This window comes from Pagrus major, chromosome 15, assembly GCF_040436345.1.
Source record: "Pagrus major chromosome 15, Pma_NU_1.0".
Classification (NCBI taxonomy): Eukaryota; Metazoa; Chordata; class Actinopteri; order Spariformes; family Sparidae; genus Pagrus; species Pagrus major.
Genome location: NC_133229.1, coordinates 20,554,515 through 20,581,097, shown reverse-complemented (window position 1 = coordinate 20,581,097; position 26,583 = coordinate 20,554,515). Strand labels below are relative to the sequence as shown.

The 26,583-nt window shown below is 41.5% G+C and overlaps 3 protein-coding genes across 4 annotated transcripts in view; 2 read left to right on the top strand and 1 right to left on the bottom strand.

Moving 5' to 3' along the window:
- The first annotated feature begins 429 nt into the window (after positions 1 to 429).
- On the top strand, positions 430 to 7,607 carry slc3a1 (solute carrier family 3 member 1). Its single transcript, XM_073482361.1, has 10 exons — positions 430 to 826; positions 1,774 to 1,953; positions 2,057 to 2,202; positions 2,315 to 2,440; positions 2,673 to 2,792; positions 4,845 to 4,969; positions 5,301 to 5,502; positions 6,461 to 6,643; positions 6,947 to 7,072; positions 7,176 to 7,607. The coding sequence occupies exons 1-10, from the start codon at positions 433 to 435 to the stop codon at positions 7,605 to 7,607; spliced, it is 2,034 nt and encodes a 677-aa protein (XP_073338462.1). The 5' UTR covers positions 430 to 432.
- On the bottom strand, positions 6,801 to 14,833 carry prepl (prolyl endopeptidase like). Of its 2 annotated transcripts, XM_073482359.1 has the most exons (15): positions 14,496 to 14,833; positions 13,728 to 13,856; positions 13,452 to 13,518; positions 12,972 to 13,155; positions 12,782 to 12,864; positions 12,568 to 12,694; positions 12,275 to 12,491; positions 11,810 to 12,001; positions 11,359 to 11,571; positions 10,885 to 11,060; positions 10,563 to 10,779; positions 10,140 to 10,289; positions 9,455 to 9,581; positions 8,162 to 8,250; positions 6,801 to 7,901 (listed from the first exon to the last, which is right to left on the bottom strand). In XM_073482359.1, exons 1-15 carry the CDS (start codon positions 14,625 to 14,627, stop codon positions 7,821 to 7,823), a joined length of 2,184 nt encoding a protein of 727 aa, XP_073338460.1. In that variant the 5' UTR covers positions 14,628 to 14,833; the 3' UTR covers positions 6,801 to 7,820. The 2 variants fall into 2 exon arrangements, with proteins under 2 accessions (XP_073338460.1, XP_073338461.1); XM_073482360.1 differs by lacking the exons at positions 6,801 to 7,901; positions 8,162 to 8,250; positions 9,455 to 9,581 and having other exon boundaries at positions 10,148 to 10,289; positions 10,563 to 10,777.
- Positions 14,834 to 15,039: 206 nt separating this feature from the next.
- camkmt (calmodulin-lysine N-methyltransferase) overlaps positions 15,040 to 26,583 on the top strand; it is a 113,539-nt gene continuing 101,995 nt past the window's right edge. Inside the window, 3 exon segments of the mRNA XM_073482362.1 lie at positions 15,040 to 15,363; positions 16,492 to 16,673; positions 17,091 to 17,155. Of these exon segments, the coding sequence (XP_073338463.1) occupies positions 15,040 to 15,363; positions 16,492 to 16,673; positions 17,091 to 17,155 (571 nt within the window).

The window sequence follows — 26,583 nt, the reverse complement described above, 5'->3', positions numbered from 1 at the left end:
TGCTTGTAGTCATGTTATGTTTTGAATAAACCATTTGTGTGATGAGAATTTTCATACTTTTATTGAAGTTAGTAAAGGGCATGAAAACTTCCCCCAGCCAACACTGGAACAAGAAATGTTAATCCCTCACCATTACACTTCATCCAACTCTAGTTTCCCACATTCCTCAGGTGGCACTGTGTGTGTGTGTGTGTGTGTGTGAGAGAGAGAAATAGAGAAAAGTGGAGTGTGTGTGTGTGTGAGAATATAGATAAAAGAGGAGTGTGTGTGTGTGTGTGTGTACTCTGACCCCGTAAAAGCAGATAAAAGAGTCCTCGAGTCAGCCGGTGCGTCTTAATAAGTTAGTAAGTGTTGAACCAGCACGGTGTGTTGTCAGCTTTCCCTCTTTAGGCATCTGAATCGGGTGAGTGTGTTTAAAGCAGGACTGGTATCATGGAGCTGGGTGAGTGCACCAGAAACCCTGGGTATCAGGATGCGGACAGCAACGTGTCGGCGGCGGACACCAACACCACCGTCCCCGCGGAGGACTGCACCGCGGTAAAGCTGGAGCAGGACCCGGCGGCGGAGGAGTACATGCAGTTCAAGCCGCACGCCGGGATGCCCAAAGAGGTGCTGCTGCTGTACTCCTCCCAGGCCCGCTACCGAGTGACCCGGGAGATCCTGTTCTGGATGACGGTGGCCTGCACCCTGGCCCTGCTGGCTGCCACCATCGCGGTGATCGCGCTGTCGCCGCGGTGCCTGAGCTGGTGGCAGACCACCCCGGTGTACCAGGTCTACCCCCGGTCCTTCAGGGACTCCGACGGAGACGGTGTGGGAGACCTCAAAGGTAAGATGCACTGAACCTGATGCATGTTAATAAACTTAAAAATCCACATGTCATGGACAACACGCGTAATCCGTGGCATGTGACTGGGCCCTGTTCAGTTCTGGGTCCCCAATTTAGCCCAGCAGCTACTGTAAGGGACTCTGACTTTTATATATATATTTTTTTACATAAAATAAGTGACTTGATACTTGATTTGGACTTGAATGACTTGTCTGAGTTCATTTTATGTTTGAAGTTTAGCCTTTTAACTTTTATTTTAAGTCTGGCTGTGAGTGTTTGACGCGGGGAGGGAATATTTTTTAATTTAAGAAGAAATAAATAAGCTTTTATAAAGTCATTTGTATTTTGTTTGATTACATATATCTCACTGAATATCAGTAATTATAACACAAATTCAGTTCACTGTCATGCTGTTGTAAAATGTTAGATAAACCGGCCAATAAAATCATTACCTGACAGGTACCAATACCTTGTGTAAAGGCCAGAAACTGCGGGCGAGACTGCAATATCTTAGGGGTCAAAGTGACTTGACTTGCCTGAGAAAAAATGACACGGGACTTAAACGAGACTTGGACCAAATGACTTGAGTCATGTCTGATAAGGCCCATAATAAAATCTAGATCATTAAGCTTGCTGTTTAGTAGCTCTGAAGAGTCTTCCACTTCAGATTAAAAATAAAAACACATAATATTTCTAGTGCTGTATTTCTAATAAGTTGTTGAAATGTGACTCGAATCACTTAGTCCAAGTCTCCAAGTCCATTCAAGTCAGGTTTTGTCCAGTCAAGTCAAGTCCTTAGTTAGGGCAAGTAAAAAAACACTGTACCAAAAAAACACGGTAAAATACATGTTAATTGTTGACAGAATCAGTATTAATCATCTTTGTCTTCTGGCTTGTCATTGTGACAAAGTCCTGAATTCATCACTGTTGTGTCTCTGATCTGGCAGGAATTCATGAGATGCTGGATCACTTCCAGTATCTCAACATCAAGGCAGTGTGGATCAGTCCTTTCTACCGCTCTCCTATGAAGGACTTCGGTTATGATGTGGAAGATTTCCGGGACATCGACCCGCTCTTTGGAACCATGAAGGACTTTGAAGAGCTCTTGGCTGAAATGCACAACAAAGGTCTGTACCTTTCATGTTGGGAGATGTGATGGTGGATCATCATGTGTTCTCTTTTCGGGGATAGAAGGGTTGACTTACACTTATCTCTCTCTGCTTCCACCAGGTTTGAAGCTGATCATGGATTTCATTCCCAATCACACCAGCGACCGACACCGCTGGTTCAACTTGAGTCGGACTAGAGACCCTCACTACGAGGATTACTACGTCTGGGCTGACTGCAATGCAACTTTTCCAAAGCCCAATAATTGGGTTGGTACTTAAATTCTCTTGGTCTTTGTGCACATATTAACTGAACCTTCACAGATGATTTACACCTCCTAATCCTCGGCATCTCCTCTGTTTCTCTGCTCTTTCCTCTCAGGTGAGTATTTTTGGGAACTCATCGTGGACTTACGATGAAGTTAGAGGACAATGCTACCTACACCAGTTCCTCAAGGAGCAACCTGACCTGAACTTCAGGAACCCACATGTCCGCCAAGAGATCGTTGTAAGATTACACGACCGTACACGTGCTCTTATTCACATGCTCTGAGTTTTAAAAGTCTGTGTTTTTCGGTGTCTCGCTTGTCGTTTTGCATCATTTGGATGATTTTTTTCGCTGGCGCAAGATTGAGGGGCTCTCAGTGCAAGTTTAACACTGTCACTGCCAAGATTGTAGTGATTCAAAGCTACCTGAACATAGACAAAGTTCCTGTTGAATATTTGTTATTTTATTTCAGGATCTTATTCATTTCTGGCTGGAGAAAGGAGTGGATGGTTTCCGGATGGATGCGGTGAAGCACATCCTGGAGGCTGAACACTTGAGGGATGAACCACAGGTGGACCCCAACAAACCACCAGTGAGTGTAACCTCTTTGCACCTCGTAACATCTAACCTCACTTGGCACCATTGTTCATCTCTAACAAGCACTGGCTGTGACAGGACAGGCAGCAAATATCTGCTGGCTTAGATCTAGCAGCTGTTTGTCCTCACATTAACTCGACACAGCCACCAAAGATGGTAAGGTCTGTCTGATCTGCTGGTGGAAATGGATCCATATCAAATGGCAGAGTGAGAGAGCGACACTCTAAATACATTTACAGTCATGTAAGGCCTCAGGCTTCAGATCTAATCAAATTTAATATCGGTGATTGACATCTGAGGGTGCTGTGGAAGAATTTTTGAATCCTGTCCACGAGTTCCTGCTGGAGGTCACTGGGGAAATGATTATGGGTGATACTTTGGAGCTCAGTCGAACTAGCATAGGTAACTGCCACACCGACAATTTGTAATGAATGTCATTTTAAAAAAAAACAACAACTCTTCTCTTCTCTGCTGTTTGCCTGTGCCAGAGTTTGACACACTCAGAGGGACATCATGGTGCACTCAGGTACACGTCTTCAGTGTTTATTTACCTCCTAATATTGGTATAAGCATCAGACCCAAATATCAAGTATCAGTCGGGCTCTATTTCAAACTACATAGAGAATAACTTTTCTGACTGCTGTGCTGTGCTCTCACCAAGTTGCAGCTTTTCTCTGAGATCAAAGTTCAGTTTAGTTAACAATCTCTGAACACACAGTTCTAATTTTATTTAATTATACGCATGACATCTCAGAGTCCAGATCGTTACGATCTGAGGCATAAAAGCAGCACTGTGGGCAGAAAATAAACATAATCAACAGCTGAGTGGTAGGGTTCTCACTATACATGATGTATCAGTCATCATTTCGCTTAAATGTCATGCTCATCTAGTGTCCTTCTGGAGAAAATATACTCTTCTTGGAACCGAAGGGTTCATGATTCATGCAGAGTTAAGCTCACTGAGAAAGAGTTTTTGTTCCATAGCGGCTGAAGTTATTTCTCACTGAAGGCAGATTAGTAGAAAAGAGGCATATTTTGGTGGATTAGCAGATCACTGGGATTTACTTACCGCTGCAGAATAACTATAGCACTGAGACTGACTTGTCTACTTAGTGTTGACTGAGAAGTGTAGTCACTGCTGCAGCAGTACACACAAATCTATGGACTACTCAAACATAATTGTAAAACTGTGCTTTATGGCGACAAAACAAGAGACACTGTTTGACTACATTGAAGATTTCCAAGTATTCACAATAAAGTAGAGCCACAGTATTGCTATATTAGAGTCACAGCTGTGTGTTTTTGCTAAGATTCTTACCACAACCTTGAAAATGATTCAACCAACCATAAATGAGTAACTCTGTGTCATCATTATAGCTTTAGTGTTTGTTGTAATAGCAAATACAGACCATCTTTGTGCTTTACTGGCTGTTGGCTGGGTTGCTTGCTCATGCTGCAGGTCTGCTTGGTGGTTAGCGCCGTGAATAGATTGATGACCTGGTCCTGTCCCTGTGTTTAAGTTCAGTGCTTAGTTTTCAGGAGTATTACATCACCGTCCCTGGACAGGGCTTTCAGGAGTGAAGCAGGTCCCAGAATGATTCCCTAAAAAAGTTAAATTTCCCCATGGGTATATCTTAAACAGACTTATTTATCTGCCTGTGTCTCTTTTCCCCCTATTTGGTCTTCTTCTTATCTACTTTTATTACAACTAATTATGTCCCAATGAACATTCCTTACACACAGCAGCAGTCCTTGATCACTGAACCCACTCTCTACTCTCTATGTATCTAGTTTCTACTTTTTATCCAACTACCTGGCCTGTGACTGGACCCCTGCTTTGGTTGACAAAGGAGCACATTTACACCCAAACTCTCAGAACAGAACAGCTCTCTGAATCCACTGTAGTTGATGATCTCAATGTGGCCTTAGTACCCCACCTTAACCAAGAGCAAAACCTGACTCCAACACTTAGGCTACTCACCCAATAGGCCAGAAATCCAATAATGACCACATCCCCTCATGTTTCTTTGTATTCATCACACTCCAGGAGGCTATTACTACAGAGTGGGACCTCTACCATGACTACACTACCAGTCAGCTGGGCTTGCATGACATGCTGAGGGACTGGAGGGCTGAGATGGACACCTACAGCCGTGAGCCCGGCAGATACAGGTACAAGAGCGATAACAATAGACTTATGTTATTATGTTAAGTTGGGATCCGTAGTGCTCTTTTGCTACTACATACGACGATGATGATGCTACAAGCATTACATAATTCATTATTCTTAATTTGTCACGCAGCCAACATAACTGTCTTTTACTACCGTCTATGATATGTTGATAATAAAGTTAACTTGACATAAGATAAGATTCAAGATAATAAGATAAGCAGAGTTCACAAGTATGAAACTTGCATATGCCGAGTGTAGAATGTTGATAGTTTATACACTGATCAGTGTTCATGTTATTATACCTAACATAAGTCAATTTTTTCACTCCAGGTTCATGGTGACGGAGTCATATGATTACCACGAGGTGTACAAGACCATGATGTACTACAGCACCCCACTGGTTAAAGAAAGTGACTTCCCCTTTAACTTCTACCTGCTTGACCTGCCCCAGAACACCAGCGGCTTGTGGGCTCAACATCTGGTCCACCTGTGGATGGGCAACATGCCCAAGGGACAATGGGCCAACTGGGTGGTGAGTCACCACAGTCACATTTACATATTAGTCTCTTGGCTCTGTTTTAAACAAGGCTGTCATACAGGGATAGCAACAAATAATCTGCTTTCTAAAGACATTTCTGCCCTTTAGCCTCATTTTTTGGTCTGCATCATAATGGCAAGAACCACAAGATCAAATCAGGATGAGAGGTATCGATTAAGCTGTCGATTATTTTCTCGATTATACAAGTAGTTGTTTGTCCACAAACCAAATATAGCCAGTATACTGTCACAGAGGAGTAAAGAAACAGGACATATTCACATTCAACAATCTGGAATCAGATAATTTAGAATTTTTTCTTTAAAAAATGACTTCAACCGATTAATCATCTATCAAAAGAGTTGGCAATGTCTGTCAAGTTTTATAACAACAGGATGTTTTGTTTTATTACACAGGGTGTAAATTGCTCAACACGCTGAATATTGAAAGATGATAGTAGTATCACAAAAACAGAGACACTATTAAATCAAGTTTATGATTATGAAAATAGCGCTCTGTGATAAGGTGGAAGTAAATGGTAACTGATTAGGTGAACAGAATGACATTTTGATGCAACGTTTTCCCAACGTGATCACCAAATGTATAACTAAGAAAACAAAGATGTGCCTACCAATGGATGATTGTTTCCTTGGTCACAGAGTAGTGTCTATGAGCTACACTGGCCTGTACACACCAGTACAAAGGCTAAATTGCAAGATAGTGTACACTGCTATGATTGTTTCAGCGTCATTTACTCCTCCAAAGCCCACAATGTCTCTCCATCTCAGCCGGTCTCAGGCTTCTCTCTCACGTTATCTTTATCCATCACCTTTTAACTTCAGCCTTCTCTCCCATGATCCAAACCCATCTGTTTCACCCTGCCATCTTCATCACGACTTATCTCACTCACCTCTCCACCCTCTCCCTGTACTTCTCTTACCGCCACTGTTATCAGGTTGGGAACCATGACAGGCCTCGAATTGCCTCCAGTGCTGGACAAACCTATGTCCGTGTCATCAACATGCTGCTGCTGACCCTTCCAGGCACGCCCACCACTTACTATGGCGAGGAGATCGGCATGGAAAACATCAATATTACAGACAGTCAGATACAGGATCCTGCTGGCAAATACAACAAAGTCAGTACTGTGTAAAAACTGAAAAACACTTTAATACTCGCTCTAACATCTCTGCCAAGCGTAGTATGTGCACAAAAAATGGCCCGTTTTTATATACAGCTTGGAAAAAAGCATTGAAATCACTCTTTGTATAACAATTTCTATAAAAACTGAACAATTTAACATTCATACAGGTAGGATTTATTGCAGATTTGTTGTATTATAGACTGCTTTTGTGAGTGTATGTACATTCAAGTGTGTCCATATACATTCATTGTCAGAAGAAGTGCCAAAATGATTGATGATGATGTCCTTTCACTGCAGAGTCTCAGTCGAGACCCTCAGCGGTCTCCGATGCAGTGGAGTGGTGACATGAACGCAGGCTTTAACAACAACACCAACATCACATGGTTGCCTGTACACCCCGACTACAGAAGCATCAATGTGGAGGTAGATAACTCCTGTAGCACTGAGCATAAAACATCTGACCAGAGCTTGCTCAAGTTGATCATATTTCACATCATGTATCCCTTCATCAATCTTTCTCTTCTAGGTCCAGAAGGAAGATGAAGGTTCTGTCCTGGCTCAGTACCGCTTCCTGAACACCCTGCGTCAGTCAGAGCTCCCCCTTCAGCGTGGCTGGTTCTGCTACGTTCACTCTGATGCCAGTGTCTTTTCATACATCAGAGAGCTGGATGGGCTTGACCAAGCTTTCCTCATTGTGCTCAACTTTGGTAAAGAATCTGTCATCACAGATCTTTCATCTGTTCTTGAGTTACCAGACCAGTTGACGGTGCTGATGAGCACAAACAGAGTCAACAATGGCAAGGTGTTAAAAAAGTCTCAGATTCTGACAGAGGCGGGTGAGGGTTTGGTGATACAGTACTCCACAGGTACTCGGTTTAATCCCAACCACCCCGAACAGTGCTACATCTCTGAGAAGGCCTGCTATTTGAAGGTTTTAGACATTCTCTATAAATGCTAATAAGAATGGACACTGGTATTCATTCCATTTTCACAGCATTTTTTGTATTCGCTGTAAAGGATTGTCTTAATAAAGATTGCAGATACATTAACTGTTAAAGTTGTCTCTTCCACTGGTATTCTTGAAGATGTTGGACACCATTGTGTCATCCTAGTTGTTCTGGCTGTAATTGTAGATGTTTGGGTCATAGTCCTTTGATTCCAGACTGCCTTACTATCTCTTCCTTCTTCTTCGTGGCGGCTGAGGAGGGTCCAGGCCCAGCTCCGTGTATAGAAATGATAGCTTGAGCGCTTCCTGTGTTTGGGAGAAAAGGTACAGGACAGATTTCTCAGTCTTTACTCATCAACTCAAATGTGACTCAAAAAGGAGACAGTAGACATATTTTCTATTCATTGTGGATGTGAATTACAGTAGATTTATGAGCAGTGGATTATTTTCAACAAAATTTTTGTTTTTTTTTCACTAATGTACTAGTTACTCACTAATTTGCCTTATATGATAATGAATTTGGAAGCATGCATCTAAAAAGGTCAACCTAAAAGAAAGTGCGTTACCTCCTCAAGCATCATCTCAAAGTCCTCTGGTCCGAGGTGATTTGCTCCGGATTGGATATTCAGAACTATGTTTGGTGCTGGTTTGCATTCTAAAACAAAGACAGAGGGACAGAGGTCAAAGGCAGAATGGGGAAGAAGACGATGTTTTATGTTAAAAACTTCCTTGCAGACATTAATCTTATCTTACTGTATGCCCACTTTCTCTTCTCCCCTTATATCCGTGCCCAGTTGCCCCAAATCCTCTCTCTCTCTCTCTCTCTCTCTCTCTCTCTCTCCCTCTCTCTCTACTGACTCTCTCTTTATTCTGCTTTCATTCATGCGTGCTCCCATCTGATATTGCCCTCTCTCCTCTCAAACCCGTCCATATTATCCCCCCTCCCGGTCTCTGTGGTACGGGCTGTTTCACAAGTGCGGTCTTGACCTTGACAGCTCCCAGTATGTGGCGTCTAATCTCTTGCTCTGATACACTATCTCTTTACCATGCTAATGGGCCTGCATGTGTCTATGCCATCAGCACTTTATCAAAGACTCCGGAGAACAGAGAGAGACAGATTAGGGAGACATATATACACACACACACGCTGCCTGGTTTATGTGTGTATGAACAACAGAAAAGTGAGAGAGGGTGAAAGAGAGAGATAAAGTGTGATTTGGAACTAGAAAAGTGGAGACAGTGCTAGAGAGAGAGAGAGAGTGAGGTGTAAAGAGGAGTACCACCAATGTGGCGAAGGCAGATTATAAGTGAGAGGGAGAAAGAGCCTATCTAGGGGGAAATGACAGCAATTAGCTGACACACACACACGCACACACACACGCTATACTACAAGGTGACCTATGCTATACTTTGATTACAAACTTCAAATCCTGTTCACTGTTTCCCCAGACAGACAGCCGTATGTCTGTTATGGCTACCTCTCCGGACATGCACACTGACACCACTACTGGGAGCTGACCCCGAACTTTTAAAACCTATTATGATGCAGAAATCACACCTCAAAGAATGTGGAACAAGTGGAAAACCAATGCATGTTTACAAAATAGTAGGGATGCATAATAAATAAATAGAGCTGATAATATGAAGCCAAATTGCTTTCATTAACTTGACAAGTGCAGCATTTATCTTATCGGTATTGACAATTAAAAGCTGGTGATCATCAATTATCGTATCGGCTGAAAAGCATCCATACCGTCTATCCCTACACAATAGCATGCCTGGCTGCACACGTGCATGTACATGCAATACAACAAATGACTGCTGTGATAGAATATATGAGAGTGTACATGTGCACATACCTGACTTTGGCTTCATGGTGAAGTGTATATTAATGGCTTTCTTTAACTTCTCCTCGTATTTGAGGACACCTGACAGAGGAACCCTGGCATCATCGCTGTAGGCTGTCAGCAGGATCGATGGGTAGCACTAGCTCACACACACACACAAAGATGGTTAACCAATTGAAGCTTTCATTAATGTGCTGAACAAAAGTTTTTAAATATTAATGGTCCTCTGTGTCCCCTAAATAAATATTTCATGGCTTTTGGTTCATTTTTCAGGTATAATTTAGCTCTCAGTGGGACATGGGGCTAAATAAGTATTACTTGTGGTCCTGTGCTTGACAGATGACGACTTACTTGTTTTCAGAAAGAGCCTGAAAGCCACTACTAGGCCCAGTGCAATTTAAACACTGGCTCTGGACCAAACTGTGGGCAACGGGAATTTGAAATGGGTTTTCAACATAATCTGAATTAACTGTGTGTTACCTACCAGAGCAGGGCAAATTACATTGCAGGCAAACTTCATGATTTAAACTACGACTCATAATAAAATCTAAATCCCAGTAGAAATGCCTGGAAAATCGCATTCTAAAATGCATCTGTCATTCAAGTAAAATGGAGACATTTAAAATAGTCAGCAAACTTAGAAAACTGGACAAATAACTGCAGCTACGTTTTTCTTCATGGTCTTCCTTCTCCATACCTGAGGAGTAATGTTGTGAAGGGGACAGTAGGAGGAGATGGTGAGTCTGTGTTTTGGGTTTCCTGCTGGGTCCCCCCATTCTTCTCTATCCTCCAAAGTTAGAGGCAGGTTGGGATCCTCCATAGTTCCCAACACATCCAGGAAAGGAGCCTGAACACAGAAAAAGAGGTGGCTTTGGATGTTAGTGTGTGCATATTCTAAGGCATTTTTTTTTAATGGTGAGGTGCTGTGGTGTCATGTGTAAAGACTCTGTCCTTCAATCTCTAACTAACCCTTACATATTGGCTTGCTCTGTTAAAGGTTTCTGGGGGAAGACACAGAGTCGATAATACCCTTATTCTTTAGATACAGAATAACAATAAAAGCTACACACTCAGAGAAGCAAGCACACATCGACACACATCTCCAGTGATAACATCTTACCTGCAGTGTGACAGCCCGCATCATGTGTGGGTGTCTGTTGCACAGCGCTCCTACTGGCACAGCCCCAGCACTGCAGGCTGTAAGGGCAGTGAGTGAAGGAGAGGAGACTCCTAAAGAGCAAAGGTGATGGAGACATGCTTTGAGGTCCTCCACTCCTCTGTGCTTCCCCTCCACACGAGCTTGTCTTTGCCAGGACAGACCCAGCTCTCCTCCACCTCTAGGAGTAAAGGGGTAAAGAATACAGATCCACTTCTACACACAAGTAAAATACATTTTCCAGCCATTTCCAGCTCCACAACATCAACTTGACTTGATATGATACCTGATGTGGCAGTAGGCCAGAGCCCAGCCTTGCTCCAGCAGCAGCCTTTTCTCTGGGCAGAACTCCATGTTGAGATCTCTGCCATAAGCTCCGTAAACATGGACCAGCAGTGGCGCCTGTCTCAAACCCTCCACAGGCACTGTATGAAACAGTGTCATTGGCACCAAGGTACCATCCTACAGAGAGAGACAGAGAGACTGGTCTGAATGGGTATATGTTTCTAAGTATTAAATAATATTGAAACAAGTCTCTTTTAATCATCATCAGTTGCCCTTCTATGTGTTAGGTGTACATGTTTAGACGTATGAAGAAATGCATGACAGATGTGTGTGCTACTGAGGACTTCTGTCTCTAGTGGCTAGTTGCCAAAAGAGCTTTATCAGTGGACACTTGAGTCTGAATACAAAATGCTTCTTTCCCTGCTGATACTGTTTCAGTGTGGTTGCGTGTGTCTTATATGTCAAGTGTTCTCACTTGGCTGCAGGCCTCCAAGCGTGTGGTGGTATAATTGCCCTGGTTCTCTGGGGAAGACCTTTCTTCAGTGTCTGATAAAAGTAGCCCATCCTCGGGGTGTAGACAGAAGGACACTGGCAAGTGCACTGGAGATGAGATCAAGAATTCGAACACACTGCGTTGGTCTGCCACGTCTGGTTTCTTGGTTTGGATGGCACAAGCCCAGGACGGGAGCTTAGAAGTGTAGAAATTTAAGGGGGATGAGAGATTAATACATAAAAACAAGATCTGTATATATCTATACAGGAAAATAAAGAGTATCTATCTAAAAATATAAAACAACTTAACAAGTAAACAAGACAAAGAGAGAACCAAGTTACATGAGAAATAGCAAGCAGGCCAGTAAAGTAAACAAGACATGCAAAAAGTGAAAAAGTAAAAAAGTAAAGTGAGTCAGTTCTGTCACACTGACCTGTACAGTGTATGCTTCCTCGGGATGGGTCAGTGGGACCACGATCAGGGCGAGTTCACTGACTGGTGTTCTTGCAACCAACACACAGTGGTCTCCGACCACATCCATGTCTTTGATTGCAGTGCCAGGGCCCGGGGTTAACAAGGGCACCCAGGAAGCCATGGATGGCTCTGAGAGAGGGGCCTGAACCACCTAGTAAGCATACAGAAAGATGAACTCCTCATCTCAGAAAAAAACAAAAAGGTAATAACATTAAAAGATTCTATATTTATCTGCATATGTTTCTTTTCCCAAACATAATAATCCCACATGTAACAATCCCAACATAATGTTACCACAGCAGAATAAAGTTGTTAATAGGGACCAACTCCTTCAGTCTAAACAGATATTCTGTATGGACATGTCTGTACTTGTGAATGTATGCAACCTATGAACAGTGTGAGTTTACCTATGTACAAACTCTACCTGATATTCCTGTCCAGGCCCTGTATTAGCCAGTATAATCAGCCACCTTCTCCAGTGCTCCACGTGGTACAGGAGGTCCGGCTGGCGTGGCTGAACCAGGAAAGGCTTGAGATTGGATGTTGTTGTACCAATAAGCAGCACTTCTGAACTGGTCCTGCTGCTGCAGTTGATGCTCAGTATCTGTCGGTCTCTGGAAAGGGACACCTCTACAAACACGCTGGGGGGATGTCGTGTATGGGTTAGAGATGGTGCGGAAGCAGAGACAGTTTAGATACCACATTAGTCACACTCACTCAGGATGCGTTTCCTCGTACACAGAGCTGATCCTGCTTCCACAAGAGGTAAGGTTTAGACGAAACACTCTGCTGCAGCGCAGATCCTCCAGAGTCGTGTAAAACAGGACGTTGTCTGTGGCCCACTCTTCACACATACAGACAAAATATTATTTCATTTTAGCCAGTGCACTACTACTGAAATACTTTCAAGTGCAAACTATTTAAAACGTACCAAAGCTGAAGACTTTGTCATGTGTGAATATGATGTGTGGAGGATTCAGAGGAGGGGAGTTTCCAAGCCTCACAACCACACACCTGCATTATCACAGAACAACCATCCTTTTATTCAATCAGTTACTGTTACAGTTTTTTCAACAATCAAAGAAAAAAAAACCCAAAAACATTGCTTCCAAATAAAGCACCTCAGCTCTTCTCTGTGATTAGTTTTTAGTGTGGCAGCAAGATGCTTTTCCTGTGGGGAAAGACGTATTCTCTGAACAGTCCACCTCTGACACCTCTGTTTCCTCTCTTCATTATCAAGTCCCGTATTCTCCTTCTGTTCAGGGACTTGTCCTAGATTTAGCACCTGCTCTGGTTCCAGCTCACCTACAAATGGGGAGTGAAAACTGAGTCATTCACAAAAGGGGAAAGCCACTGTCCCAAAAAAAGATCACATAAAAAGTTACAGATGTACAGTAGATGTGGAATAGGATTACATAAGAAAGGGGTACTTAAATTTAACTTCTGTAATTTCCTATTTGTTTCCATGTTTTTAATTAAATGTCTGCTGATTAATTTCAGTCTTTAGAATGTAATATCATCACAGGTCTCTGTTCCCAACTGTCTGGCTTTCTGGAGCTGTTGACATTAGCAGTCAAGCTACATTCATGTTATCGGCTTACTCTGTCTCTTGTCCATTCTGTAGATGCCATCACCTTCAATGAAGTAAACGTGGTGAAGTCCACAGACCTGTGTCAAGAGAAATCACACTGAAATGTGAATTCACATTTCGACAAATGTCTGAAGTTAAAAATTTCTGGATGAGTAAAATTTGAGTCTTCCAAACCTGACTCATTTATTTTTTGTAATTCAAATGTTTTCTCCACCAGCCCCACCAAGGTTATATTCAAAACCATAATCAAATGGTTCAAATACAAGAAGCAGAAGGCCGGCCTTACCACTGAGTGATCAGGTATGTTGGAGAACCGGCGGTATGTTGCCTTCAGTCTCCTGTTAAAATACTTCTGCAAGTCCTTGTACCTCTCAAGTCCAGTGTTTAGATGATCCACTGATGATTCCGAAGTGTCCTGAAATAAAACAACTTTATGAAATACTTTATAATACTTCTTCTCTATCCCTACAGTCAGAAAAGCAATTGGAAATAGAGCTTTAATGTTTAAGGCTCCTTCAGACGCATCAGCAAAACCACACCGTGCTTAGGTAGGTTAAAGATCTCTATGCAGTGTGTCTTTAAACATAAGATCCATAACATCATCCACACAACATAGTGTGTCTTCATGTTTCAGAAGATCCCATGCCTACATACAGTAAAATTATGTATGGCTGATTTGTGTATATGTATATATGTGTATAGTGATCATTTTTTAGGTTGTAGGATAGAGTTTACATCAGTTGTCTTCACCTTATTACAAATTGTAACTTTAATGACTTAGCGTTAATTTGATGATGAATAATTCTGTGTTACAGGTGTTTGCGTGTCCCTTCCTTGTCAGTGCAGTGAACCACATCCCAACAGGCTCAGTTTCAGCCCTGTGGCCTTATCTGTGGCTCCGTACAACACTAGTTTTGTCAGCATGGCGAAGAGACACCGTTTTGAATAATGGATGACTTGGCGTTATCGACTAGACATCTTAACAGTCAGTAATCTTACACCGAGCCTAAGGTGAGTAAAAACAGCATCATTAACGTTAACTGAACACCCTTACCGAGGTGTAGCACCGTTGGACTGACAAGGACAGCCATGTTGTCCGCTTGCACACGGCGAGCTCCCAAAATCGTAACCCGGGTCGTGAAAAGAGACGAGCAGATGAAGACCGCAAAGACGAGACGACGGCCATTACTGTATGAAGACGTTAATCGGCTAAATTAACACATGAGAGCTGTTATGAGGTTTATAGCTAACTTGTCAGCGTTACGTGCTATCTGTCATCACGATAGCAAACACTCTCACGCTTCTTATAAGAAAAATAACTATATTTTAGCCTATACAAGTCATTATTTCGTCATTTAAAACAACCATTCTGCCGTTGACAGCGGCGAACAAAACCTCTGCACGTGCATCATTTCCCAAACAAAGCCCGCTGTTGATGACGTAGCTAGCGATGCCAGACTAAAGTAATCGAACTCAGACGTGCGCGGACACAAGTTTGTATGTGAAATCGAGCATCAATGTTTCGATGATCTGTTGTTATGTCTGGGACGCCAAAAGTGTACGGAAGTAGCATGCATCCATTGTGGGTGTAACAGGTGATGACAGTCAAGCCATATCTGTGATCATTTGTGCGTTGGTGTAGTTCACAGAGAAAAGCCTTATTTTTGTAATACCGCATTGCTACCGATAACTGTGACAGCTCTACAGCCAGTACATTTGTTTACAGATATATTTCCGCCCAGAACTTCGAAGATAAAATGGAGAGGGACTCCACCGGTACTGCAGAAAAGACCGAGCCGGGTTCGCCTTTGAGGAAAAACATTAGGGAGGACACCTGCGTAGCTAATTCCCATAGCTCCTGTGATGGGACCTTAGGTGGTACTACTGATGTCGCAAGAGCCAGGTGGACTCTACTGAGACAGGTATTATTAGCCTCAAAGGGAAACACAAACCTCCCACGGCTGTAGACTATTTTTGGGAACATGTTCTCAAAGTGTGTTGAATTTTCAACATAAAATGCCTTCTTGGACATCGTTAGGTTTGTACATCCGTTATAATCTTTGTCCCTCATAGCTGTAGGAAAACAAGGATGATGGGAACATATTGTAGCCGCCGGGGTCTTTCTCTCTTTCAGGCTTTCTTACTCGTTTTGGTTACAAAGCTGTTCTTAACTTAATTTTTGAAATACACTTATATTTCATATAGTGTATATATCTATTCATAGCTCAAGAATGTGTGAGTTATAGGGGTGAGCATTTTCTCTATGTATAATTTATGTAGCTGTCATTACATTCAAATAATCCACCAGTCATGGCATTGCCCATGTAATATTCCTGTGTCAGTCTGTTACAGTATACTGTATCATAGTCTGCTTTGACATATGCTACAGCATAACTGGAATATTTACCTCATCTAATTTTATTAACAATTAGTTTTATAACAATATATTTACTCCAGCTACACATGAATTCTGTCACCATTTAGAATCAATATCTTTCCTCCGGCTACAGAATCTGGTTAGCTGTGCATGTACAGGAACATAGTGCACACAAGAGCAGTAGCTATAAAAGTAGGGCTTCTACTTTTTTTCCATAGATGGGCATCACACAGACGTTACCCTCTGCTGACAAGAGCAGCTCCCTGCAATGGGGCCATCTTGCATTCTGCACTGCTTCCTCCAGGCACAGTAATGAGACGAGATAAATAGATACAACTTGTAGTATAAAGGAGGATAAAAAGATGCAAATTCATTCTATACATTATGTTTAACTATATGGAGCAATTTTTCTATTGTGTCAGTGTCGGTCTATTGTGTATCTATTCAACTTTTGGTTAAACCCAACACACAAGAACATGACATTGTAATTGCAATTTTAGCTGGAAATGTCTTTCATCTCCAATGCTTATTGTTGTCCTACAGAAGGACCTTCTCTCTGTTGGACAAAAACCTCACACTGCCAAAACAGGAAAACTGACTGATTCATTCTGTGAATGCTGAAACTTTACAGCTCATGAGGAGATTTATTAGTTACTTCTGGGTCTTCTGACAGGTGCTGCGACAGAAGCAGGTGGACACGCCTGAGGTCAAACAGGTGTCTGTTCGGAGGTTTGCCACGTTTGATCTTTTCAGCAGGAAAAGGCTTGTGACACAAGAAGACCACAGTGATACCTCAGATGACCAGTGGGTGGAGTACAGAAGTGTCTACTTTCCTGAGTACAGTGCCTTTCTCAGGTACACACACTTGAATGGATGCACTCAAGGCTCTAGTTTCATGCTGATACAGAAGAAGCACAGTGACTGTGCACTACACACTGTGGTGGATGTATTCAGAATCTTCCCTTAAGTAAAAGTACTAGATAGTTTTTGATTTGCAGAGATATTTTTAATATATTTTTAAATGTAACAAATATTTTACAAAGATGATTCAGCCAAGTACTTCCTCTACAACTCTGTAATGTCAACTTTTGACATTTGTAAATCCATGACATGTCATATCCGCACTCACTTTGTGATTGATTTTCCTTTTTTTCCATTAGTTTTAGAGACTCTCTGTCTTGTTTCACTGTCTATGAGAAAAGTAAAACACAAAAGCAATATGGTTTTCTCCAAAGACTGCTGCATAATCCTTTACATTGTTGTGTCTCTCAGGGATAACCTAGGCCCTCTGAGAGTTAATGAAGTGCTCAACAGTTTTGACAACACCGGTAATGTCTGTAAGTACATACTTTATCTTACCACTTGAATGTATTGTGTTTGTGTATTGTGTGTGTTTGTGTTAGTGAGAGAGATGTTCACAGTTTGTTTTACCTGCACCACTCTCTTGCTTTTATCCCATCCTCACACACACACACACACACACACACACACACACACACACACACACACACGCACACACTAGAAGTTTGAGTTAGCCTCATGCTGTGTGCTGTTAGTGTTTGATTGATGGTTTGATGGAGGTGGTTTGATGATTCCATCTCTTTTAATGGGAGTATGTCTCATGTGTGGCTTCTGCAGCAGTTTATCATGTGCTTATTCCTCTCTGTTACCTTCAGTTGTCCTTTAGAAGGAAAGTGGGCTGCAGTCTTCTTATTGCTTCAGTCGACAGTGATGAGAGGTTTGGGAGAAAGGAAAGAGCATGACTCAAACGGGGATTTGCACATGCTCCATGATATGGAGTGAAGTTGCATCACCTGAAACACAAGAGCCTTGATTTCACCTTCATTCTGTGAAGTTTTTGTGAGGCATTTAGCTTGACTGAGTTCACTTCTGGTTGAGTTTGCTCAGTAATGGTTTACGTTCGGTTCAGGTATTGCTTATGTCCTATAGCAGTCAAAGATGTATTTCAACTAGACATGCATGAGTGGAAACAGTACAATCTGTATTTTTTGGATCAATCAGTCAATCAAGAGTAGGATTCTAACTGTGATTGCAGACAATTATACTCCGTTATAAGCTTCAACCCAATCACCAGAATACATTTTGGCAATGTTTGTTTATGCAAACCATGGATATGTTGAAACTGCCTTTCTTTATGTTGCAACTTTACATTTCTTTATGTTCAGTTTTCAATTTTATCTTGCGACAATACTGTGCCGGTGGTCTGGTTAGGTTGATGCACTTAAACCACTTGGTTGGGGTTAGGAAAAGATCATGTTTTGGCTTAAAATACCTGTTTTGTTGCAACAAACATAATTGGAAATGTTCTGACTTCCCATAAAAAATATCTTTTTATTTGCCACCACAAACATGGTTGGAAATTGTTCCAAGGTCTCCCTCAGAATTTCCAGTGTGTCATGCTTACAAATGTCAAATGCTGTGGTCCTTTGTCAAAAAATATCCAGTGGTTACCACTTACAAAATGTTTTCTTTTTTTTTTTTAATTAATATTTTATTGTTTTCATAATGGACAAAACATAAGCAGGCATTCAGTTACAATTGACTGTAACAAGTTGACACTGAGCACCAAAATAAGATGGAAACAATAATGAACACAAACATGAAAGACATAGACAAATATGGAAAATTAAGAAATACAATGTGAGGGGGGAATGAAAAGAGGTTAAACAGGAAAAGAAAGAAAGAAAAAGATGCATAGAGAACAATATAACCATACAACAGTAATGCATGAGATGATCAGAAGTTTACAACATCGCTTGATAACCAGCATTCCTACAAAGTAAAACCCTCAGTTATTCACATTTATTGCTATTTTTATGAGCTGGAATTACCATCAACCACTTGATATATAAGAGTGGTACTGTTCCCCTCAAGTGATACTCCTCCACCTTATCAAGCAGTCTATATGATAATGACAACAGTAGGTAAGGATTATAATAAAGTGATAAGTGATAAAAATAGTCCAGTTCATGCTTCACATAACTGTTCTACTGCAATTTTCTTAGTTGTGACCCTTTTAAGTTATTATGTACCTCTTTCTGTGCAGGTCCATCTTCACAGGCATGCAATGAGATGAGGTATGGCAAAGGTCATGGGTTAGAGTTAACCAGCCAGATGGCTCTACAGGAGTCAGGGTCAGAGGTGTAGGTCATGTCTAGGGGCTACTTCATTGTACAATGGGATCAGACCATATAAGTCATGACAGAGCTCAGTGGCAGCTCCCATTCCAACCTGCTAGAATGGATAATCCCCTTTCTCTACATGTAGACAATGGGATCAATACTTGTTTATTTGGAGAGAGAAAACAAAGACGTCATCATGATTTTGCCTTTTGGCACTTTTTGTGATTTGCAGATACCTCATTGTTCTTCTTTCTCTTCCTCCTTTAGTACATAAAGTAGGAACTGACATAACGATCTGTATACTACTGCCAGCATACTCCTCATCCCTCTTTCTCAACCCACCCCTCTTTCTTACTTCCACCCCTCCATCCCTCTCTCCTCCCAGCTGGAGTCGTGCTTGTCCAGATGGGTAACTGAGTTCCTGACTTGGCCGGTGGATTAGCACAGTCGGAGATGAGAGCATAGAGGAGGGGAGAGGAGAAAAGGGGGAGAAAGGGGGAGATGGTGGGTGGGCATGCCAGAGGTGGAGTGTGTGCCTGTGTGGATGTGTGGATGTGTGAGTGTGTGAGTGTGTGAGTGTGTTTAAGGAGTGAAGAGCCACTCGCAAGGGGACCTCGTTCCTCAGACAATGAGCCAGCCATCTCCCTCCTGTTCTCCATCCCATGTTTGGGACTAGTAATGCGTGAGATCAATTAGGATTGGTTGAGAGGATGCTCTGAAAGGCCCAGAGGTGACCCTGTCAGAGCTCTTGGGTATATTTTTCGGGGCGGGAATCAAAGAGAAACCCCTCTAAATACACAAACGCACGCACGCACACACACACACACACACACACACACACACACACACACACACACACACACACACACACACACACACACACACACACACACACACATTTATGTATACTCCTCAAAAAGACATACAACCACAAACTCATGCTTGCAAAAAATCTTCACAGTCTTGCTAATAAACACATACTCACTTCGCCCATCATCACACCCTCTCCACCATTCCTGCTATCTTGATAATCCCCCACCCCTGAGGTGTGGACAAGCCCAAATCCTAGGGGTCCTTGTCCTCCTGAATAGCAGGCTAAAAAGCCTGGCCGGATTAGTCCACTGCCTCCAAAATGTGTGGACTCAGCTTAAAATTGCTGCCCCCTCTCAGCGTGACCCTCTCTGCCGGCTATTGTGCTTGTCCCACCACTGTGCACGTATGTGAACAATATGTTGTTTTTTAAGGTGACGATAAGCTGGAGTCAATGGTTTCATTTCAAGACCGCAGGATCAGGGAAAGAGTCTCGATGAAAATGTTTTAGGAAATGGAGAGTGTGTCTTAGAGATGACATCACATCCCAGAGAAGACTCAGATAACATCATACGTTGATATTTGAATATCTGGGATACTATATCACTTGTGCCCAAATTCGATAAGCATTTCATGAAGACTTTATAGACATATATAAAATATATTTTATATATATTGCCATTATTTTGACATATATTGCGATTGCTAGTTATTTTAGCATCAATATTTTCATTTTCCCTTAAAGAGCTATTAAATTCATGATGATGTGACTTTGTTGGGGTTTGTGCCAAACAAACTTGTTGTCTTACATCTTGAGAACAAGATGCGGTGCTACTGTACTTCTGTAATTTGGATATCACACACCGTATTGTGATTTCGATAATATTTTCATTAATTGTGCAGCCTTAAAGTAAATTTAAGAGTAAAACTGACAAAACCAAATAAAAGCTTGAATTAATTTCTAAGATGCAACTCAGACCGGGTCCAAATTACACTCTCTGGTCTTGGTTCCTTGTGTCAACATCTGTGTTACCCAAGTAGGTCTGAAGGGAACCATGCATACTCGCTGTCAACCCTCATCACATGGTACATCATGATCACAGAAGGAGGAAATATTTTAGTAAATTGGTAGTAAATGTAGAAAATGTATAATATTGAATGAAAAATTTTGATTTGTAGATACTGAATTGGCTAGAAAAAGTCCAAGCCTAACACTAATTTAGATATTCTGTCTATCTCTCGCCCAATTGAATGTTTTATTGTTGGAATGGGAGGTGAAAATATGATTTTCTGTTATTTCTTCAAATAAGTCTTTGAAACATATTAACAAATTATTGATATAGATTAGGGATGCACGATGTTGGGAATTTTATATTATCGGCTATTATTATGAAGCCACATTGACTCACACTTCAATGCAGTATGCAGTGGTATACACCTTTTAAAGTTCACATCTGCCAATAAACACGTGAAGAAAACACGACTGCAATTTGCAATAAATGTTCCACAAGGATTCAGAGAGGAGGGAAAAAGTCTGTGCAGTTTTACACAACAATCTTAAAATAGCTATGGGATCTTAAATCATCCATCTTTACTCACTACATCTTAGCCTTTCCCACCCTCAGGTTACAGGTTAGGAAGTTCTTTTTAAAATATAAAAAGGTGCGAGTACTGGTCATCTTATCGGTACTGGCTGAAAATAATCCATATCTGGCATCTCTAATAAAAGATACTCACCTGCGTTTAATCTTGATGAAGTATCCAAGTCCAGAGCACTCCCTCTGCTGGTCATCCAGAAGTCCTGGAACTGCAGTTACATTTGTAACTCGTTATACATTGTCAATGAATAATTGGGCCTATTTCAGACTGGTCTCAATCACTTTGAACTATATGAACTCTGAACTTCCAACCTTCCTGGTTCTTTAGCTGACAGTGGGGGCTTGTAATTGTAAGAGAGCTTTGTGCTGCCGTTGTTTGGGGTTTTAGGGGGTGCTTGTTTCCTGCTAGGGATCAGGATTTTAGGACACAATACAGGCCCTTGGGGTTGGGTGACTAAGAATGCATCAGAGGAGGTGTGTGCATGTGTGTGTGTGTGTGTGTTTGAGAGGGTTTAGGTAGAGCTTGTTGACATTGCAGAGCTTTTGGTAAGAGGGCTTGTTGGGCTGCGGGGTTACTTGTTGGGCTCATGTTGCAGGAGAAGGTCACACCGACACGGACGCACACAGACAGGAATAAATTATCTTTGCTGCTTGTTTTAGTGTTTTGAATCCTCAACTGGAAGCCAGAGATGCAGTTCAGCTCAGCCTCATTGAGAGCAATGCTTTCTCCGCTCTTGAATTGGTGTGTGTGCGTCTTTGTGTGTGTGTGTAATCAAGAGGCAAGCATCCTAATGAAGCCTAATAGAGCCTTCTTCACTACAGCTGTCATTGTCTGAATGGCTACTAGCCTTTCAGCCTCTCAGTCATCCCTATTATCTCCCACAGACTTCACCTATCACCCCCGCTGGTAAATACTATAAGCCCAGAATGTTTGAGTGTTGTGAGGGAGGGAGAGGGGGGCGCTTAGCTGGTCATTTCTGTGTGTATATCTGATGTTTGCTGTGCTACATTGGCGACTGTTCGTGACAGGAGGATGTCTGTAAAGAGGAGAGAGGATAAATGTCAGCATAAGTAACATATTCAGAGTCTGAAGTAGACACATAAATATCAGCTGATCATCTCTGCACATGACGGCCTTGTGTTCTTGTCACTTCCTGTTGCAGCGTCGGACAGGTGTGTGTGTTTTCTGTATCCAGTAGATCTGCCACAGTCACGTATGTGTGTTTAATGTGTTGTAAAGTGTCTAAGTGTTCTGAGTGACTGCGTGTGTGTGCGTATGAGCATGTATGTGTGTGTATGTGTGTGTGTGTGTGTGTGTTGTAATAGGTGCCCCCCGTAGCCTCCCCTTGTGCCAAGCCTTTAGCGGAGCCCTGTTTGCATAATTATGCTAATTCATTGTGCCATAGTGCTAATTAGACCTTGTTAGACAATAGCGCTAGACTGGGAGCTGGCAGGCACACACACACATACACAGACAGACACACACACACACACACACACACACACACACACACACACGAACACACACACACACACACACACACACACACACACAAGACACACGCTCACTCAGACTGTTGTGTCAATGACAAGGTTTGTGGTCCCCCCCTGCGCTGTTTATAACATGCTCTCTATAGAAATGGTTCTCTGCTTGTGCGCTCTGGACTGAGCTCAGGTGTCTCTTACGAGTTTGATTTAAGCTAATGGAATAAAAATCAATGTGGAACAAGAATACCCCACAAGCTTCCTCGGAGTCTAATAACACCGGAGCATGCCCATATTCTTGTTCTCTCTTATTCCACAGAGCTGTTGTTAATTGCTCCTTTGTCAGCAATGAGTTATATATTTTTCTAAACTCCGCTTATGTTATCCTTGTATGTCGTTATAATAAACACCTGAGTTTCCTTTTAGTTGATCCTGTGATTTGATTTAGTCCAGGAACTTTGCTTTAGGTTCATTTTAAAAAAAAAACATTTCTTGACATCATATTGATATAATATATAATAAATGTACCTACTACTCATAAGATTGTTAGAAAGGCAAATTAGATATTGATGTTGTCAATCGAATCTTTGAAACGTATAGAAATAGAAACACATTTTTATCTTGTTTTCAAGACATTTGTTCTCAGAACCTTGTAATGTCAGTGGAGTTTTCAGATTGTGAAGACTCTACTACATTAAAGGGACTCTGTGGAGCTTTGCTAGCAGACTCTTCTCAATTTTCATCTTTGATTTCAGTTTCAGAGAGCTTTATTAGCATGGGGGGAAACTAGTGTTTACACTGCCAAAACAAGTGAAACAAACAATTACAACAATCACAAAATATGTACATTGCCGAAAAAAAGTGTGAAATAAAATCCACAAAAAACATACATAAACAAAGGAAATGTGGTTTTGTTCTTAAATGTATATATAGAAATGGGTACAAAAATTTTAACATTACATCCTTTGGGCTGTCTTGGAACACAAATATATCCACAGTCCAGCAGCATTAAACAACTTAAAGTTGTTTAAGGCCTCATTTTTCATGTCATGTTACAATCTGCTCACATATGGCCAAAAAAATGTGATAAATACATGTTAATTGCTAAAAGTTGTTACATAGAGCTCCTTTAATTATTTAAAATGAAAATCTCATAGGCATTACGAGATTTGTTAGAAATAAACTAAACTACTTACTAAAATGGCAATTTTTCTTGTGGAGACAGGAATTTACAAGCTTTTTTTCCAGTATAAACTTGAATAAATTGTCTGGTTTTAAATTATATTGATAATTGTATTATAAAAATGTTTTCTTTCTGTAACAAATGTAGAAGTTATTAGGGACATTAAGTTGTTCGAGTAATTTAATTTTTAAAGAAGCAAAACAAAACATACCAATCAATGAAATGTAGTATTTTTGCTACTTTTTTCCTGTCGTAAAAACTACAGACTGAAATGCTCCTTAACTGTTGTTCAAACACATTTTTAGCCATTGCCACAGTAATTGTTTCTAAGTCAATAATTTAACCACTAAACACAGGAAGACAGTCACACAGTAAATGGATGTGGCTGTGTGTGCACATGTGCATCTAGTGTGTGTGTCACTTTGTGGTGCAGGAGTGGGGGTTGGAGGTAGTGTAAGAAAGACTTGAGTGGCTTGAGGGCACATTGAAAGAGTTGCCGGTTGACTTAATTGAAAGTAATTGATTTTCGCTTCTGTAGCCTTGTCTCCTCCATCCGTTCACTGGAGGAAACAAGAAACAGGGACTTGCCTGAAGTCGCGTTGGGTGTTGGAGGCTTCTTGACACTCGAGAAGTAAACAGTCGCCACACTATATCTGAGCACAACTTGATGCTAATGTGCAGATGCAGACATAGATGTTTATGTGCATGCACACACATTCATGCACGCTGAAAGTCCCTGCAGTAAAGCACCATTATGACTTTGAGCACAATGGGGATTGAAGGTGACCTGTTGGGTGTAGCTTTGCTCAAGGAGTCCACTCCCATTATAGCCAGCAGTTGATTATGTGAATGTGTGCATGACTGAGTGTGTGTGTGTGTGTCTGTCCAGATGCGTGTGCACTATTACCAGTAAGCGGTGGGATTAAGTTCAGGAAATGAGTAGAGCGTTAAAGGGTGCTTCCCTGCCCAGTGCTCTTGCATTGTCACCACTGCTAATACTCAGCTAATTACAAGGACATACTTTAACAGCAAGCTCAGTCCGTAACCCCTCCTGTCTCTCCACTCCATTCCCTCCCTTTCTTAGGTTACCCCCTCACCCTAGAATTAGGGTATAAAATGAAAGAGAGAAAGAAAAGAGAAAGAGTAATAACAGGTCGCACCCCTCCCTAAAAGCTCGCCCTCCCTATGGACGGATACAATTATTGGATTTTTCTCCATTTAAGTCACCCAACCCCTATGTGCCCCTCCTGGCAATGTCCCCTATGGTGCCTCAGCTCAGCATACACTGGCCCCTCAAACCATGTAACACACACACACACACACACACACACACACACACACATATAAAGAAAGAGCGTGAGACTGTATAATATCATTTAGTTGTGATGAACTGTTGGAACATCATCTCATCTAGGAGGCCATATTGTCAACACAATATATTCTACTCCAGGCCCTTCTCTTTGGAGCTTTTCATGATGTGTATACAAGATACAAGATGTGATAAAAGCTAACGAGGCCGGACAAAGAAGTGCTCCAGCTGTGCTGTTAATTCCCATACAGCACAAGTAGTTATGCTTGATTAGTTGCTATGCCAACTCTTGTGGTAATCATCGCTAAGCTTCTTTCTTTTTTCTCTTAAAAGATACACATTGATACTTTGAGTAAAACATTTGAGTCAGTCCACACACATAATGATTCATTCAAAGCAATAAAGTCCTCAAAGATATTATTTTCCCTTATTATAGCTACTTCTTATGATGTAATATTAGCTTTTGATTGAATGACAATGTTTGTTTACTGTAACTTCAAGGTAGAAAACTCCTGCATCACGATTAGCTTACATGGACCACAGACTGAAGATAATGACAGCTTGAGTTTACCCAAAACTACCAATTAGTGCAAGAAGTCGCTGTTGTGTAGATATCAAAGACACAACAAAGCAATATAGTACATAATGAGTAGAGCAGAAACATCAGATAGGTTGGACCAACATGTTTAACAATATATCTTCAAATGTTACAATTAATGCTGAAAATGACAACAGAAATAAACACGTTTGCTGATATCAAATATCTCCACAATGCAAACCAACCGCCAGTTGTCTACCCGGAAGTGGCGGTTGTTGTGAGCCACCTGCAGTCACGATGATGAATACACCCTTCGATATGACTGCACAATCGTACATGAGAGTGGAAATTTACAAAAGTTTAAATGAGAAAGCTGCTCCCTGTACCCGCTACAATGCAGAACATCTTGAAAAGCCTTTTTTATTCTTGCACTAACTGTCCATGCGTACAGTACTTAGTTTGCCACTGTGCCTGCATGCATATTTGTCTTTACCATTAATGTATTTACATAAACAAATATGCTGAGTCCGCTTGCATCATACAGAGCTAAGTGATTAGTGCATGGTAGTTCATTAGGCTCTCCTCCCTCTTGTACTTATCAAGTGCACCTCTTTGTACTTCTAAAGGCACAAGTGTGCATGAGTGTGCATGTGCTTGTTTATGTGTGTGCACGAGTGGGTGAATGTCCCTGATGATGTT